Consider the following 18,328-nt stretch of genomic DNA (forward strand, 5'->3'; position numbering starts at 1 on the left):
TGAATCTAACATGCATCGGTAAAGAGCAAGCATTAATAGGAAGATTAAGTTATTAGAACAAAACAAGTCTGTACCATTTGAAACCGGAGGTTTGACCAGTGGGGCATGTCCTAGTAGCATGGCCGTTTTGTCTGCACAGCACATGAGCGGGTCCCCTAAACACAGGAACTTTCTGAGGAGGAAAAAGACAGAATATAGTAGCACAAATACATTTAAAAAGCTAAACAAAAATCAAAAAGCATCTTCATCTTCAGTGCAATGAAAACATGCATGTGTCTGAACCTCAGATGTTTTACCTGAAGTCTGAAGGTGTGACGGCCTGGGAGGCGAGCTTCTCCAAGATACGAGTAACAGGTAGATGTAACGGGTGGTTTGGAGCCAGCAACATGCTCCGACAGTGGGCCAGGAGTGTGGAGACCAGCCCCCCTTCGCACACTATCTGGCGGTTTCGCTCAGATTTGACCATTGCCTGGACGTGGTGCGCCAGTGAGAACTGGACCTCCATAGAGAGCTGGGAAAGAAGGAAAGACAATTTGTCTCATACTGGCGCCCTAACGTGTACCCCATAAAGTGCAACATAAGGGACTGTAACATGTTCAGTCTAGAAAGGTACCTGTGGGTCCTCGGGAGTAAATACTGATGGAAGGAGAGTCATGATAACACGGATTGCTCCTGGATGAAGAATAATATGATTGCAGCTGAACCTACTGTAAGCAAAGCAAAAAAACACAAAACAAAGTATGGGTTGACACTCATGAGATCAAATATAGACCCCATTCATGCAATATCATTTAGATATGCATGGAATATAGCTGCCACCACCTCCAAATGGTTAGAAATATGCACCTGTACTGAGACTCGGAGCAGACTGAGGAAATACTGGGTGCCGTGTTTCTGGATCTTCCGGGTGTGTCCTCCACGGACTGCAGGCCTGATCCCAAGTGGACAGGAGGGGACCCCGAATGCACTCCTTCATGCCGTGCTGGTCCATTTACTTTCTCTTTATCTCCGTCACCCCCATCCTCAGGCTCTAGTCCCAAGTTTAACTCCAGAGGAGAGTAGGTTCCTGTGGCGAACTGGTCGAGATACGAGAGCAGCCTTATACATGTTCGAAGAGTGACAGGCAGATTGGGCTGCGGGGTGGTGGAGGGAGAGGAGGGCGCTTCAGGGGCCTCTGCAAACTCGACAAACTGGTGAAAGCTTTTTCCAGGGGACTGGTTGTTCTCTGCAGTCTTGAGACAGGAGCCCTCGTCTTCATCAAGTGTCTCTTCCTCAGGGCCTTCTGCATGGAAGCAGCCCAGCTGGAGAAGAGCCTCTGCCAGCCTTTCATAAAAGCCACCAGTCTCAAAATGGTGTGCACTCACTGTGTGAAGATGCACAGCCAAGGCCAGGATGTGGAGAGTGAGGAGGAGGAGGTCCAGCAGCGGTTGGTGCCCGAGAGACTTCCACACTTCTCCCTGGGGAGGGTCAGACAGAGCTCCCTCCATGTCGATCACCACAGACAGCAGTCCGGTGAAGCCTCCTGCTCTCCTGAAGGCGTCCCAGCTGTTGGGGCTCCCCAGCACCTTCCGCACAGACTGAAACACAGACGCGACGAGTCAGACAGAGCATTTGGAGAGCGAACATGTGGTATCGTTACACACGCGAAAGCCTAATCACACATGTGACAAAGCCGATTCTATACTTTAGAGAGAATGTATGCTTTGCTCACATTTTTAAAAGCATCCCCCCTAGTCAATTAAAACAATGTCATGAAAAATAGATGAAACATATAGATATACCATAAATCATTTCTGGTAACTAGTTTTTGGAGGTGAACAAAATTACATTAGCTTTATTCAATTTAGCGACCTAATCCATCAGGTAGCTAATGTGTGAGCCAGAACGCAGGCAGAAATGTGATTAACGGAAACTGGAGTAATCACAATGGCTCTTAACACTTGCCAACCCAGGTCGTACCCAATCTGATTGCCACCTGCTTTAACCGTGTTAGCACAAAGAACACACACACAAAACAAGTTGCATGCATTCACAAACAAGCACAAGCGTACACATTCACACACACACACATCGAATACACACGATATCTGCAAGTAAGTGCTCTTCTCACTGCCATCTATAAAAACGGACACATACAGTGGGTGTATAACTTAGTTAGGCTTAATCAGATCTCCGTCCCATTCACTGATCTGATAGAGGTGGTAATCTTCAGAGTGCCACAGCACAAGGCTGCTGGCCTAATCAAATCGGACCAGAGTTAACAGCTAAACCTGTTTTAGCAAATCAATCTGCATTTGTCTATAATGTTATCAGGGTCCCACATGCTAAGAAAATAAATTCACTAGCTTATTATGTATTAAGTGCATTACAATTTGTTATGATTCGATGTAGAGTGGAGACTACGTTTACAGTTCAGCTGAGATCACTGCGTATCTGAGTGTTTCCGGATGTGTCTGTGTGTCGTCGTCTGTGGCTGCGGGTGCATGTGAAATGGAAGTACCTGCAAAAGGTCCCGCTTCAAACCGATTTCCTGCCGTGTAGAGGAGCAGAGGGCTCCTATGGCTGTACTCATGAACTCATCCGGGTTAATTTCAGCTAGCTGCTCCAAAATGCTCAGAGTGGGACCTCGATATTGATCCTCATCCAGGAAGATCTTTATGTAGGGAAGCATACCAAGGTCTCTCACTGAAACTGGAATACACATGCAGAAATTAAGTATACAACAGCGGTTTCTAGCTGTTACAAAAAATGGTTCCAGAATGTGAAAGAATAAGGAATTTCCCAAAAAAAAGGTTATAAAAAGAAATGAATTTGTATACTTGTGTTTTTGATTGAACGCAGAGTAAGGGTTGACACAACTTGAAGCATACAGGTAGTGAGCATTCGCTCACTGTCCTCCACACATGGCAGCTGCTGAGGATCTAAAGAGCACAAGAACCTCAGATGAAAATTACAGAGTAAACATACAAGACTGAAATCTGGCTACTGATCCATATTTGCAGGCCAAAGGGCAAAGGTCCACATCAATTTTATTTCAAAATCCCTCACTTTGAAAGATTGAAGGTAGTGATTCATGACTGGGTGTGTTGCTCAATCTCAAATTGTCTACAATGACGTGTTTTTATGGCACAGAAATCAACTCTCTGTCTGAGAGTTGATTACATGATGAGGAATGAGGAAACAAATATGTTAGTTCGTACTGATTTGAGGGGAAGAGACAACTCCGGCCTTCCTGAGGATTTTAGCTCTCCTACGAATTTCGCTGAGCAGCAGCTCCAGCAGGCCCCAGTCACTCAGTGACTCAGCTAGCATACCACTGTGCACCGTCATCCTACAGAGCAGAGGAGATAGATCTTAGAAAAAAAATGGCAACTTTATCAGGTCTTACCTGTTCTGTGTACATCTGTCTCAATGATAAGACTAACCAAGCAGTTGCAGTACCATTTGAAGACGGTTATATTTTTGGCCATTTGCTATTTAAACTATCTCTGAGTGTGCTTATCAATTGAGAGAACAACAACAAATTCTGACAAGCGTCAGATAAATTAAGGATAAATATTTGAAGCGGGAGTATTATGAACAATTATGAGTAATATTTGTACAAACTAGCACAGCCCACCTGTGAAAACACTTGAGAGCCACCACTGCAAACTCTATCCCTGCCACTCCTCCAGTGAGTGTCCCAGACCAGCTCTGCTTCAGCACAACCAGCAGTGCCCGCAAGGTCTCATGGGGGATGTAGTTAAACTTAAATATCACCTATAAGAAAGTATTTAATCAAAACTCAAATGCATGTTGTATCAGAAAAAAAAGTATGCATGGGGACATACCAAGTCGTACCATCTCTAGCAGTGAAAAGAATAGCTTTTGGACAGGTGCTGGTTTACGCCACACACAGGCAGCCAGCTGGGCCATCGACTGGACAGTCCACTCCAAGAGGAAGAAATTGGCTGGGTCCCTCTCCCATATTGTCTGCAGGGTTCGAAGGAGCTGGCAGCACAGCAGAGAATCGTGAGAACGCAGCAAGGAAGCCTGCAGCAGGTGGAAGGCGGGCAGGTTTTTCACTGCTAAACCTGGAGACAAAGGTAGGAGATGGAGAATGAAAAATGTGAAGGTACACTTGACTTGTCAAAGGAGGATACATGCATATGGTCTGCATGATTGTTTATCAAACGTTTTGAATTTGAAGACAATGTTTTCTTGTCTATTCTATGACATAAAGTATTGCGAAAAACAATATCAGCCTGAGGTCAATTTAGCTAAAAGATGTTTTGAATTTGAAGCTCAATTTATCAGATGTTGCTCTGGCAAGGTCAGACAGTCAATTTCATAGAAAAAGGAAAACCAATAAATTACAAACAACCTTTAACACAGAGCACATGCTGAATCCCATAAGTCAATCGAGTTATACATACATAGATAGATTGAAAACAAACAACACAACATGCACAAAGGCAAAAGAAAAGTAGCATAATCTGCCTTGATAGAGTTTGTTGGCTGCATTGTCAAAATATTTAGAGGAGGTCTTAGATTTGGGAGCCAAAACACTGTTGTTGCGTATAAATATATACCTGGTTATAGAAATGGGATTCATTTTCACACTTAATCAAAATTGTATCAAAGCCAAATAAGATCAGCAGAAAACAGTCCCTGGTCCCTCAGCTGGAGAGATCTGCTCCTTGATGTGATGGATGGATGCTGAGTGTGTGTGTGTCTCTGTGTGTATAATTGAAGGTGTTTATTATGGACACTCTATTTATGAGTGTTGGATGGAGGTGTGTGTGCAGCTATGATAGATGGCTGGTTGCTGTAGGCCAGTGGTGAATGGATGTGGAGCATCCTAACAGAGTTAGAGGGGAAGCCTCCACTTCATCATCTCAGACATAATCACCTCAGCTTCCTGTTAACCTGAGGGGTGTTGTGCACTGCAGCGGGGTAGCAGTGGGGGAATGGGGAGGTGTGTAGGAAATCAGGGAGAGGGAGCGGAGCAGTTTGGGTGGGCTATATTAGGGTAAAAGTGCAAAGGAGGGATGAACTGTGTGGTCATTTGGGGGGCCCATTCCCCTCCCTTAGCCTATCTTTGCTGAGTCATGCATGCGATGATAATTAGAAGGTTTGGAGTATGAATATGGAAGCGATGGTTCAGGTACCTCATGGTACAATCAACTGTTAAAGATAATTAGGGAGGGGTGGGCAGAGAATAACAATGCAGAACTGCAGAAGAGTTGACCTACCTTTGGTGAGAGACGGGTCAAACTTGAAGGCTGGAGGTTGAGGATTCGTCACACAAAGAGCAACTTTCAGCTCAGTTTTTCCAAGCAGGGTGAAGGATGCAATGAGGGCCAGCAACTCCTCCACAGGCTGTAACTGATCCACAGAAACACCTTCCTCACAGCTTATGATGGTATAATGATGAGAGACAAAAGAAGTAACGTTAGAGGAATGCAGATTTCTCTTTACTGACTCTGAGAGCAGACACATTACATCAATATGACAAATTACACACTTTGAAGGCGCTTTATATTTACACCATAAATTCCACCTAATTTCTAAGAATATATACTTTGTTTCTTTCTTCTTCTGTTCTTGTCCTGTTCGCTCACCGTTTCAGGATGATTTCAAGGGCCTTGTAGCCATCATTGTTGTCAAACTCCACAAAGAGGGCTGGATTGAGAGAATAGGTGTCTCTAATGAAGCTGAACACAGCCACGGCCACCTCCGCCAGCAGCGACCCCGAGACATCAGCACTGATGTGCAACAGGTTCTGGATGCAGATACGCACACAGTTCTTGCCTAATGAGGAAATGACAGTGTTCCTGGTTAGTGAAGTAGTCATTTGCTCAGAGATAAACGATACAGATAGAGATGAAGATATACAGAACGATAGCACCCACACACTCAAAATTTGGCAAATTGGCATTTCCCTACAAACAATAAACACGGTGCATCTGGTCCTTGTGCATTAATGTACGTTACAATTAAGCTACTGTGATGTCCAAATCAAATTAAACTTAAATAAACTAAAACACAGTCTTTCAGAGATGCAGTACATGCTACAATAAAATCTCCTGCCCTCACCCAGGTTTAACAAACCTCTAGAGATTGAGGATTCTTCAGCAAAGAGCAAAAATATCATGCTGGAAAATGCTGATGAATTCCTGGTGTCCAAAACAAATCAACGTGAACGTGTGTGTACTAGAACATTCACATTTAATTGAATTATCTGGACTGAGGGAGGCATCATGTGAAACATATTTGCAGTATGCTGCTCTGCTGGGATGTGTGGTCATGTGTCCCTGTATAATCAACCCATTACTGGAATACAAATATCCGTCTGCACAAATAACTTTCCCTCATAAAATATAATTCACTTTCTATGCAGCCTGTGTTCTGATATATGTAATACTTTATATATTCAGTGGAACTGAAGAAATACAGTCTATTATAACTAAAGAGTAGAACCATTAAAAAACTACAAGATAAACAGAAATGATACTTATCCCAATAGTTTTTAAGTTACCTCACCTTGCAAGCTCGGGACAGTGTTGCTTGTTGCTGCAGCAGAGACTGCCTTGAGTACACGGGAGGCCTGATGTCTCCATGTAGCGCTGGTCTGGTCCCATAGTGATGTGAGGCCAATGATTAGACACTGCAGCTCCTGAGTTTCCACCAGTCTCTCCACATTGACTGGCTGCCTACAGAGCTGAAGGAGAACCTGGAGAAGAGCAGGGAGAAGACGTTTAGAGTGAGAGCTTGCATGATTAGGAGGAAAAAATACAAAGAGTGAAGCTATTTGCCTAAACTGACCTGCGTTAGCGGCTCCTGAAATGTCTCTTCTTTGGCCAAGTTCTCCTTTTCAGCTGGAAGGCACACGAGCAGGTACAGACATTTCACCAAAGCAGCAGGGAGCCCGGGGTTTATACAGGACAATATATCCTACAAACACACACAAACAAACACATAAATCAGAGTCACGCCTGAAAATAATTCATTACAAATGATGACAATTTGAAGACAAAGAAATTCAGGAAACATTTACAGCTATTTATTATTTTCTAAATGTATGTTTAATACTAATTTTAACAACTTACATTGTCCTAAGACAATATGAGTTATTATAATTAGTTAAAATATTTTTTGATACATTGTGAAAATTGGGTGTGGTAATTATCAATATAATGAATGTTGTCCAACGTCACATACAGTAAATATGGGTAGTTAATTTCCCGATGTAAGAAGCTTTCGACAACATTGATCAACTAAAAGTATGGAAACCTGACGTCACTTCACTTTAAAGCTTTGACTCACTGAGCTGTCGGCTGTCAGCAGCAGCAGAGACTTTAACAGCAGCCATCCTTGATTGTCTGTCGCTTCACAGTTTGTCTCCTTGGTATCCTGCCTCTGGAAGAACCGCACCACCTCACCACGAGCCCCCTCTGAAAACAAAAAACTCAACATGACTCAACATGTGCTGAACCATGACCTCAAAGACTCATCAATAAGATCAAGACAACACCACAGCTTACTGTACATACTGTAGCCGTTTCTCGTCACCTTCTACCGCAGTTACCAGTAGAATCTGTTTTTACTTCGGTAAGTGTCACGTTTCTGTGCTACACAAAAACGAGAAGCATCTACTTCCCTTAGAACAAAAAAAAGGTTCTCCTTCATACCCCCAGAAACATACATTAACAACCAGCGAGAGAGGGAGACAGAGGAGACACACAGAGAGACAACTGACCGAACATCAGTAGATCAACGTAACATCAGAGAAAGTTTCCAAACCTCAAGAAGGGAACTACAGATTACATTGTTTCCCCATTTTTGTTAACAGGATTGCTTGTACTTTGTTGTTCCATTGTCAATAACATGAAATCAGTGACATTTACAACATGAGAAACATTATTCTTGAAAAGAACTGCAGCAGACGGAAAATGCAGAAGTGGATAGTAGAGGTAGAAAGTCCCTCCACGTGGAAAAAAAAAGACGTGTTGCGTTTGCTGTGATCTACGAGCAGTTGTTAGTATACCTGCAGGTCTTTCAGCCAGTCGGTTGTGGATGTTATGGATGACAACATCAGCAGTGAGAGCTGCAAGCCCCTTTATGTTCAGACCTTCAAGCCTGCCACCATCCTCACAGACCTGAGATCAGAGAGGAGACAGTCCATCACACAAGATAAACTGTTTGTTTCGGTATGGAATAATTAGCATAAAATGTTGTGCTCATTGGGTTGTACTTTGCCATGTACTGTATGTACTCATGTATAACACACTAGCTCTACAGAAACTGGTGCATTATGAGATGCAGTAAAACAATGTAATCATATTATAGTAGAATATCAGCTAATTTGGGTAATGTACTACACTATCAATAATGGAAGCCAGTGCTATATGCTCTTTTCAGTTCCATAAGAGGATATCACATTTCACTGAGTTTGCTGTTCTTAAGTGAGGCCCGACATTCTGGTCATGAGGCTTACACACATATACTCACACATATACACACACATAAAACAACACACAAAGAGTGATTACGTCTGCAGCTGTGAGCCCGATCAATGGTGTTACACACACACACACACACACACACACACACAGAGAACTGTGATGGAATGTATACCGAGTGTGTGCACGGGTAAAAAGGTTTCTTCATAACTGTGACGCATTTCAGGCTCAGAGAATTACAAATGAAAACTATAAAAGCGAGGCGGGAATCAACTTTGTATTTGATGTGACAGTTCGGTAGAGCGTACCGGTTTACTGAGAGACCTCATGTGCATTTGTTCAACAGACAGTGATGGGATCAGCTGAGGGCCAAACATCTGACTGCCATCTCACGTTGTTTCATTCAAGCGTTCTGGAGCAGTTTGACCTGAGGCCCCCATTGAACCTCTGTGAGGTCGGGTATCAATTCAAACCGTGGCTCCACTTTAAATGATCCTGCCATGATCGATTAACGATTCCCCAGTTGATAGTCTCCATTCATTTTAGAATAGAAAAACTAAAACTCACTTGAACTCTGGAAAGGTTTGCCTGGATGAACAGTGAGAGATAAAAAGACACATTGTTGCCCCCAGAGGTCCGTACCTGTATGTAGAGAGGCAGGACTTTGACGAGATGTTCCTGTCTCTGTTCTAAAGGGACATGGTCAGCTGTGGGGTCAGGACTCGGGTATGCGTGAATTCCCAGCTCCCGTAGTTGTTCTTTGAGCACTTGAGGGAGTTGAGGGTTCCTACAAGAGCCCTCCACCTTTAAGTCCACAGAGACGGATAACTCCCCTGAAGCACTTAGCTCTCCGGTTTCCTTATTGATCCTTTCCCCTTTAGCACTCTGGTCCTGGAGGGGAAAAAAGAGCCAAAAAGGGACAAATACTCAGATTGTTCCTTCTTTTTTTAGATAGCCAGAATTTACATAATACCCAGAATGTCTTTTTATAATATTCCCTTAAATTGTCTCACTTCCTCAAATACATTTGTCCCAAACCAAACCTTCAGCCCTCCCCCATCAAGCCCACTTATCACACTGCATTGAGAAAACACCAGATAGAGGAACAGACCACCGGCAGTCATGTGTCATTTTCACCAACTTGTCATCAACCTCTGTGAAGGATCCACATGGTATAACTGAAGCCAAATGTTTAGTAACTGGAAGCACATAACGCAAGTAGATGTTAAAAACTATTCAAGCTTTAAATTGGCCGTTGCATGGACACATTTCACTGCAGATGTTTTATACCACGTGTTTGTACTTCATTATTTTCTCCTGTTAAGACAACAGCAATTGTGCAGCGGTTTGGGAATACCTAATCATACCTGTCACTTGCAAGTGCAATCTATTTGACAATTTGAGGTGCACAAGTGCAAAAGATGGCAAATTGGGACCTTTTGTTGTACAAAATCACATCAATGCGACACTGATTAAACCCAAGGATGTTCTTTCCCTCTCAGTTGCCCCTAACATCGCCAAAGTTATTGATCATGTGGAGTAAAATTCCTCTACAGTTTGAAGTTCTTCTCACAGGAAGCTGCTAATCCGTGTTACACTTCTCTGTCCCACTAGCTGTGGATGAGGAGTCTGTATGACTGAGGCTTTGACTAGGGCATTGTTTCCTCATTACAGTGATATCTCTCTGGGGACTCTCTGTTGAGAGTCACACACACATGGTGAACAATAAGGGACATTGGCAGAGGTGGACTCCTAAACTGATAAGCCAGTGCTTGGTTAAGTAAAGGGAAAGGCAGTTCACATTCCAGACAAATTCATTAATACTCTGAGGTTTACTCATGCGAGAATGTTCTGTGTGCAGTGAGTGTGAGAGACACCGATAGCAAGACACACAAAAGCATCCAAAGTTACTGGTGAGATGGAAAAGTAACACACATCCCTATTGATAGCCACCTTTGCTTCGCTATGTAGTTCAAAAGGAAAATGATTTACATAACACGCGCTTCAGTCCTCTTACCTGTACTTGTGTGAGAGCCATCTGATTATTCCTAGCTCTACGAGGACGCTGTCATCTGTGTTGTGTTATTCCAGAAGACAAGCGGAGACATGACTAGCGCCTGCTGTGTTGTCCCTTCTGTAAAATGACCCGCCCCTTACTAATCTGCACCAAGCAGACTGAACTTTGAACAAGCAGAGCAACTCAAATCAGCTGGCCCAGGTCATGTGCCTTCTTACTTCCTTAGAGAAGCAGAAGTGAAAAAGTGTTGTTTAACTGGTTGGATGGGGCCCTCCCACCACAGCTTAAAGACGAGTCCCTTGGCTTTTTATAGACACGGTATGCCATGAATCTCAGTGGCAGGATCCCATGATTCACCAAAGATGCCAAAAAACACAGTTTTTTTACAACAGGTTTAAATGAAAAGATTGACTTGTAGGTGAAACAATTAAAAACGAATCAAGTGTGTATGTTTGTCTGCTGATTATAACTAGACAGGCCTGTTTTAGTGCGTTTAAAAAGGTAAACAAATCTTTAAAAGCATCAGAAAACATCCAAACAGATTGTGTTATTAGTCTTACATATTGTAATAAAAGACTAATCAGGTCAGTAGGAATATCATATTTTCTGTTGTTTATTATTTGTTTAATGGGGCTTTAATGGCAACGAGAGTGTCCGTGTAGTTTGAATGCTTGTGGGGTGCAACTGCACTGAGATTGGGAAACTACAATGATTGTATTGCTGACATAGAGAATGAAATCAGTGCTGATATAACGTGGCTAAACAGCGCCATCTTGTGGGTTTTAATTATATAACAATATGCGGACAGCTACCAGGTGGAGAAAAACAAATACTGTCCCTAAATAGACAACCTTAAACCTGCTCCATCGTGGAGCATAGTGCTTTTGTTTACTGAACACATTTCATCAGGACAGCCACAGCTGTAATGGTGCTAGCTGCTCTGTGGATTCCCTGCGATGGTGTAATGCATGATAACTGCAGTGTCTTATTAATGTGATCAATTATTACACTTTCCTCCCCTAGTATGACAAGTCAAAATGTCTAAAAAGAAAGGACAGCCACAGGAATTGCCATCACCTGCTGAAGTTGAAGACACTCTGTCCCTGAACACTCACGAGCTGCATGGCGAGCATGACCATTCATTCTCAAGGCATGTCATTCCCTCTGCAGATCTCCTCGGTGTTGTCTAGAGCCGATTATACGCCTCAGTGCTTCGGCTAAGTCGTCGCATTGTTGCAGCAGTGATAACTAACTTTTATAAGCTGACAGCAGAGCACGCGCAATGGATACAATGACGTTTATCGCGTCCGAGCCGAAAACAACAACACTGATTTCAGCCAGTGTCGCAAAGAGACCCCGGACGTCGCAAACAGTCTCTCAACACTGCAGGTTCTAGTCTCACTGCTTATTTGTAACTTAAGCATCGCATGTTGCAGTAAGAAATTAAACGCAAAATAGATAATAAATAAATACATTTCTTGCTTACTAGGAGTTATACTTACAAAATATTTCCTTTACGTTAAAAAGTTTGTTTGAACATTTCTGTAAATATATATATATTTTAATTCTGCCCCAATATTACGATGTCCAGCATGACATGATGCTAATTAAATTATAAGGTGTTATCTTATTTATAGGGCCCAAGTGTTTTGTTGACACGGATGACGTCAGCGGTCATGTGACCTGCTGCAACCAACGAGGAGTCCAGGGCGTGGTCTGTCTCGATCGGTTTAGCACAATGAAAGATCCCCGTTACTTTGAAGCGAAAGATGATCTTCCTCTCTCACGTTACATTATGATGTTGTAGCGCTTCGTCCTGGGAGCTGATTTTTTTGTTTCCGTTGCAGTGTCTGTCGGTGGAAATATTAGCAGGCCGCCTCTGAGCACCCATCATAATGCATCCGATGCCCGTGTGCTCCGATACCCGCGGAGACATATTTGACTGTATACAGAGAGGCAATATTGAACTGTGTATACAGTTCGTCCAGAATGACCGATCAGTTCTCAGGGTAAAAGGTAAGGTGGAATAAGATGCAATTGAAATCCTGATCTGGTCAGTGTTGCTCTTTTAATTACAACATATTTGTGAAACTACAGGCCACTACTTCCTACTGTGTTCCTGTCTGTATGCTATAGTTTTTAGCCTTAAACTGTGATGGTATTTGCTGATTTGCTCAGTATAAATCCAGACAACTGCTGATGAACACTGTTTTCCAAGAACTTGTTATTCCTATGTCGTATATCTGTAATTCACATTTTGTATATTGAATGAATACGTTATAATGTGAACATTTTGTGAAAAGCATTGAACAAGTAGCCTACCATTTTTTCATCATGCTATTTTCAAAGGACCACTTTAAACTTTATCGTGCTCCAGTGTCTCCTGTGATTTTGTCACATTTCCAAGGGGAAAGCTAACCCTGCAGCAGCTCGTCTGTGAGATGGTCTGGCTCAGATGTAGATGGACAGATCCTGTGACAACACAGCGCAAAGTCACATTGTGGCAAAGGCATCTCTATCCCCGGACTCCAGAGGGTTTCAACGATCAACAGGCTGACACACTGTGCATTTATTGTCAGGCCTATATTGTTGGTCACAGAGACTGCAGATCAGATAATGTGCTTGTGTTTGTCTTCATCCAGGCTGGGGTGGTTTCACCCCGCTCCACTACGCGGCCCTCCATGGTACCCGCGCCCTGGTTGACCTTTTCCTTAGTTTTGGAGCTGACCCCAACCTGACATGTGACGCAGGACAGACAGCCTTTCATTTTGCCTGCAGGTGAGCAGTAGCTGCATATTTAGGTCTCTAGTGTTAAACAAATATGCCTGGATTCTCGATGGGACAATGTCATGGTGTGAGCATCATGCATTTTGATCTGTGCTGGATCCAGTGTAATAACAGTTTGTGCTTTTGACTCCCATCAGGCAAGGAAACATCTATATCATACACCAGATGATGCAGTATGGAGCTGATTTGCGTCTCATTGACCGGCAGCGAAAAACGTCACTGCATCATGCAGTCACGGGGGGCAGCATGTGAGTAGATGAAAACGACACATTACAAACCTTGATGTATTTCTTTGGCTAATCGGTCACACACAAATATGTGAAAATGCATGCATTTACTGTTATATTATCTTTCCCAGTGTTGCAGTGCACTATTTGTGGGAGACAGGAATGTTCCGGTTTTCAGACACAGACATGTACCAGGTGACACCCCTTCACCTGGCTGCATCCACAGGCAACACAGAGGTGGTGCGGTATCTGCTCAGAGACCAGGTAGGATATGATGGCCCTCGCTGTCTCACTCACTCACATGCTCCAGTTTGCCAAGAGTATGATACAACTTTATAGAGGAGGATTTGATAGGGTTCCTATTGCTGTCACACCCACTGAGAATTAACATGCAATTATGTACCATGACTTTACTCAACTGTTAACTGCTTTTAGTCACTTTTTGCTCATTGTATTTGGTTCTCAATCCTTCTTATTTACAATGTGGTTAAGTGTCACTGTCATCAACCACTCATACAAAACTGTAGGCAAATAAGCTCAGTACCCAACCTAGTATAACCTTTTCAAATAAAACATTGCATCCACACATAGATCAGTTTAACCGTAAGCATTTGTGAAACTGGAATCAGTGCCGATGTCTTTTTAGCAGCTGTGCAGCTCAACCCTCTGTTTGTGTTTCAGAGATGTGCTGTGGATGCAGTCGACCAGCAGGGAGCGACTGCGCTTCATGTTGCAGCAGAGAGGGGTGGAGTGGAGGTGTGCTGGACACTGCTGCAGAGAACAGGGTGCAGGATGCTCTATCAGAGGAACCACAGCGGCCTCACACCACTGGACCTCAGCAAACAGGGGAAAACATTTAGGTGAATCTGCTGTCTCTATAATATCTGGAAAAACACTGCATGGGATAGAAACACCCCTCAGTACCTTCAGATATCCAAAAGGGTTGCATTTACAGATGACTTCTTCCTCTTGGGATGCTGATGCTGATTAATACATTGCTATACTGTGTATTTTTCTCTAGACATCAGCAACTCACCAAGCTACTGAGTCGGTACATTAATGAGCCACTACACCACAAGCCCAGCGAGTCTCATGGTGAATATTCCTCTGTTTGATCAATCATTTAGCGCTGAAGACAAGGATGATGATTATAATCATGACAATGGTGATGATAATGCACTGTAACACATGCTGTGTGTGTGTGTTTATGTGTTGAGTTAATCACACATCTTTATATGTTTATACCGTGTGTCTTTTCTCACCAGTGTTGTATTACTGGACACTGCTTTTTCCGACCCTGAGTGGAGCTGTCATCCTGCTGATAGCAGCCATGGTGGGAGGCTATGGGGGGCTGACCTGCGCTTTGCTCTTCCCCTGGCTGGCCAGAAGCATCTTCACACAGTACCACCGCATGACCACATACCAAAGGTTTGACTTTTTTTTTTTTTACATGTGAAATGTTTATCAGTAAGTCAACTCATTTCACTGTTTGTTTTACCTCTTTGTTGAGATAGCGTCTGTCTTCCTTCCAGGTTACCCAACCCAATCTACTTGGGAACCCTCATAGCTGGCTTGTTCCATTCCCTGCTCTGCTTCTATGGAAGGATGATGCCTAATATCCTTAACAAATGTAGCACACATTAAGTCTCATGCCCAGGCATATTACTGTATAATCTGGCTTGTTTTGCCTTGCTAGCGGTATGGGCATAAGGATGTCAATGTTGGTTCGTCTGTCTGCCCAGCCAACACTTTGGTTCGGAGAGGGATATATTAACCAAAGGCCGGATTGCTTTAATATGTGCTCCTTAATTATAATGATCTTCACAGGATGATATCTAAATATTATGGTGCCAACCTCAGGTCAAGCAACATTGTGACCAACAAGTGAAAGTTGGGGTTTTGATGTAATTATCTGTTAATAGTCCCCAGAGGTTGAATCCCAATGTTTTTCATTATCCTTTGACCTTCCCTCTTGTGCCATCATCGAGTCACATTTTCCACTTGTACCCAATTAATATTTAAAGTCTATTATGCAGTGACCTATCCATGCTCCCCAAGGAGAACATTTGTATTTTGGATACTCCACAAGCTTTCCTGAAAACATTTTTCAACATGGCCAGTGCTCTCATAGTTCTTCTGCTCGCCCCAAACATACACAGTAAGGCAAATGTATTCTAGGATTTTGTAAATTGAAATGACAATGGTTCATCCTTAACCTTTTGAATGTGTGTGGTCAAACAGTGTTCTGGTCCATGTGTCAATGGTCCACTTCTCCTTGGTCCTCATTTTGCTCTGCAAGGTTATGACTCAGGACCCTGGGACACTGAACAGAGCAGATGTAGATCCTCGGTTCTCCTGTATCGCTGACCTGGTGGAGGACAACCAGAGCCCTCACAGGTTCTGTCCGTACTGTGAGGTAAGACGTTCACACGGGTCAGAGAGCATACCAACGTATCTAAATGTACACACAGCCCTTCTCCTCTTGGTGTGTTCCTTCGAAAAGCAATGAATCAATGCTGGGACAATTTAATGGGATGAAATATTTACGTCAATTAAGTCATAGCCAGGTGATTTTCATCAATTGGTGAAAGGTCTGCTTTTGAAGACGGTTGCCGGTAAATTTAAAAAAGCAAATTTTTTCGTTCATGGGCTACATCACATCAACAATACGTTGCTCTCCTCCCACCATGTCTTTGCTTTCCTCATAGTTGTTTCCGCCTGACTACACTAAACACTGCAAGCTGTGTGAGATGTGCATCAAAGACTACGACCACCACTGCCTTTTCCTCAACCGGTGCGTCGGCCGCGGTAACCACCGCGTCTTCCTCTTCTTCATCCTCTCCATGGTGATTGCCCACCTGCTTTTTGTTGCCACGGCAACAAGTTACCTGTACGGCAGGATGCCCGCGAGCCATCACGGCCTGTCGTCGTGGCTGACATTGTTCGGGGAGGAGTTCTGGGTTGTGGTATTGGTGTCAATGAACGGACTGACGGTGTTCTGGGAGGTGTGGCTACTGGTTGAGCAGTTTGAGTCCGTGGCCACAGGAACGACCACCTACTTCAGACAGTGCGAAAGCTCAGCACGGCAGAGGTCACTCGGGCAGCGCTGGGCTATCGTGCTGTCGTTCCTGCTGGAGGGTCGAAGGCGGGTGGGAAGAGGACAATCAAGAGACGACAAAACTGCCATAGACATTTGAAAATGTCAAGTTTGTCTCGTGTCCAGCTGTTTGTGTCATCGCTCACTTGCTTCACCGTTTACAGAGTCTCTAATGCCATACGACATGTTGTACTTGAATCTTGGTCGAATCTCAATATTCTATTTTAATATACAGTAGGCTACAGAATAGATTAGTCAGCAGATTTGTGTCTTGCAGGATAAGAGTTTAGACGTTCACCTAGTTTTTAGAAGCCTCACAGAATACTTTTAAGATATCGGTGTTCACATGAACTTGTTCGCATTGTTCTGTGTCGTGACGTACTTGATTCCAAAACTGTGTTTTAGCAGGGAACACCTCCGAACGAATGCTCACATTTACACCTGTTTTCATATTCTACATCAGCTCCATTTTTTTAACATGTCATTTGTTATGTTTGTTTTGAAGAAAAGTGTGTCATAGTGTAAAAAGCATTGTTCAAAGTTGTGAAGATGTGTGTAGGCTACTCATAACATTAGCAAGTCCTGTGATTAGTGATAATGGTGACTAGCAAGTGCACTGAAATACTTTGTTCCTGACGTAATGTCGTTCCCTCGCTGACCTGCTCCCAGTCATTTGAGCCATGACACTTCCTCTGCTCTCACTAATGAGGCATGCTCTTTTCATGCCTTCAATTAAACACACTCATTTCCTTTGTTTCCCTCGGGGCTATATTTCTAGATTATAGATGATGTTCCCCACATCCCTCAGAGGCTGGTGTGTCTGGACTATGTGAGAGGCTACGCCGTGTGATTTTATTTAGTGTCTACTGTACTGCCTGTCATGCATATAGAGAGGTTAAGATGAGCGCATGTAAGCCTGTGACTGCTGTTACCGTATTGTTCTGTCCCTGGATCAGTGTTATTGTATGTAATACCCCGATATATTTTATATATGTACTAATGCATTTTATCTGTGGTTACACAATTTCTTTTCCAAGATGATACCTCATTTGTGCCATGATGTTTATATGCTGAATAAAAAACATCACTGAAATTAGTAAAAGTAGAATGTTTCTTATTTATCTTTGGTGGAAGTACTGAGATACTTTACTTAAGTAAAAGTAGAAATACCACAGTCTAAAAATTATCCTAGTTGAACTCCCAAGTTAAAAAAGTGAACTTAGGTAAAAGTACAGAAGTATAATCAGCAAAATGTGCTTAAAGTATCAAAAATAAACATACTCATTATGCAGAATCACACTTTTTCCTTTTGTATTATTGTATAATGTTGTATTATTCTGTTTTCATCCTAATTAATACACATAAGAGCATTTAAATGTTTTAGTTCGTCAATGTGAAGCCAATTTCACATACTTTTGTATACAGTAGTAGTACTGCATGATTTCATATTATATGCTTTTATGGTAAAAGTAACTTTAAGTGTCAAACCTAGTGGAGTAAAAAGTACAATATTTTTCTCTGAAATGTAGAGGTATAAAGTAGCATAAAATGTAAATACTCAAGTATGTCAAAACTGTACTTAAGTACAGTATTGTGCTTGGCTACGTTCACCACTGAATGTGTAGCAAGAGACAAACACGTTGTTAAGGTTTTTTTTCAAAGCCTGTGACCGTCCCTCTTGATTTACATTCTCAAATCACAAACAGCCAGAGCATTCATGTTTACCCTCTTGTGAGTGGGGAAAATGTACAGTAAC

The 18,328-nt window shown here is 42.8% G+C and overlaps 2 protein-coding genes across 4 annotated transcripts in view; one reads left to right on the top strand and one right to left on the bottom strand.

The window, feature by feature from the left end:
- The window catches only part of wdfy4 (WDFY family member 4), a 38,114-nt gene extending 27,527 nt beyond the window's left edge, over positions 1-10,587 (bottom strand). For 2 of the 3 annotated variants that reach the window (XM_079168918.1, XM_079168916.1), the window contains exons 1-17: positions 10,462-10,587; positions 9,087-9,335; positions 8,030-8,141; positions 7,309-7,436; positions 6,808-6,936; positions 6,526-6,715; positions 5,604-5,793; positions 5,235-5,395; positions 3,841-4,073; positions 3,620-3,759; positions 3,201-3,331; positions 2,820-2,921; positions 2,501-2,691; positions 847-1,577; positions 614-707; positions 297-511; positions 75-172 (exon numbers count right to left, since the gene is read on the bottom strand). In XM_079168918.1, the coding sequence (XP_079025044.1) occupies positions 75-172; positions 297-511; positions 614-707; positions 847-1,577; positions 2,501-2,691; positions 2,820-2,921; positions 3,201-3,331; positions 3,620-3,759; positions 3,841-4,073; positions 5,235-5,395; positions 5,604-5,793; positions 6,526-6,715; positions 6,808-6,936; positions 7,309-7,436; positions 8,030-8,141; positions 9,087-9,335; positions 10,462-10,482 (3,115 nt within the window). In that variant the 5' untranslated portion in view covers positions 10,483-10,587. The remainder of the gene's footprint in view (positions 1-74; positions 173-296; positions 512-613; positions 708-846; positions 1,578-2,500; positions 2,692-2,819; positions 2,922-3,200; positions 3,332-3,619; positions 3,760-3,840; positions 4,074-5,234; positions 5,396-5,603; positions 5,794-6,525; positions 6,716-6,807; positions 6,937-7,308; positions 7,437-8,029; positions 8,142-9,086; positions 9,336-10,461) is intronic. The other variant, XM_079168917.1, reaches the window with a different exon arrangement.
- A 1,766-nt stretch (positions 10,588-12,353) lies between these two features.
- LOC306703051 (uncharacterized protein) lies at positions 12,354-17,658 on the top strand. The gene is made up of 10 exons (XM_079168872.1): positions 12,354-12,477; positions 13,104-13,239; positions 13,386-13,496; positions 13,607-13,739; positions 14,157-14,335; positions 14,497-14,570; positions 14,741-14,903; positions 15,008-15,090; positions 15,701-15,891; positions 16,184-17,658. The coding sequence occupies exons 1-10, from the start codon at positions 12,357-12,359 to the stop codon at positions 16,670-16,672; spliced, it is 1,680 nt and encodes a 559-aa protein (XP_079024998.1). The 5' UTR covers positions 12,354-12,356; the 3' UTR covers positions 16,673-17,658.
- The last annotated feature ends 670 nt before the right edge of the window (positions 17,659-18,328 follow it).

The sequence above is a fragment of the Pholis gunnellus genome (assembly GCF_910591455.1).
Source record: "Pholis gunnellus genome assembly, chromosome: 11".
NCBI lineage: Eukaryota > Metazoa > Chordata > Actinopteri > Perciformes > Pholidae > Pholis > Pholis gunnellus.

Bases quoted from the DNA above. Each gene is read 5' to 3' on its own strand.
- LOC306703051 (XM_079168872.1), top strand. From the start codon at position 12,357: ATGCATCCGATGCCCGTGTGCTCCGATACCCGCGGAGACATATTTGAC. The intron at 13,240-13,385 runs GTGAGCAGTAGC...GACTCCCATCAG, and splicing joins GCCTTTCATTTTGCCTGCAG to GCAAGGAAACATCTATATCA. The intron at 15,091-15,700 runs ATATCCTTAACA...AACCTTTTGAAT, and splicing joins CTATGGAAGGATGATGCCTA to GTGTGTGGTCAAACAGTGTT.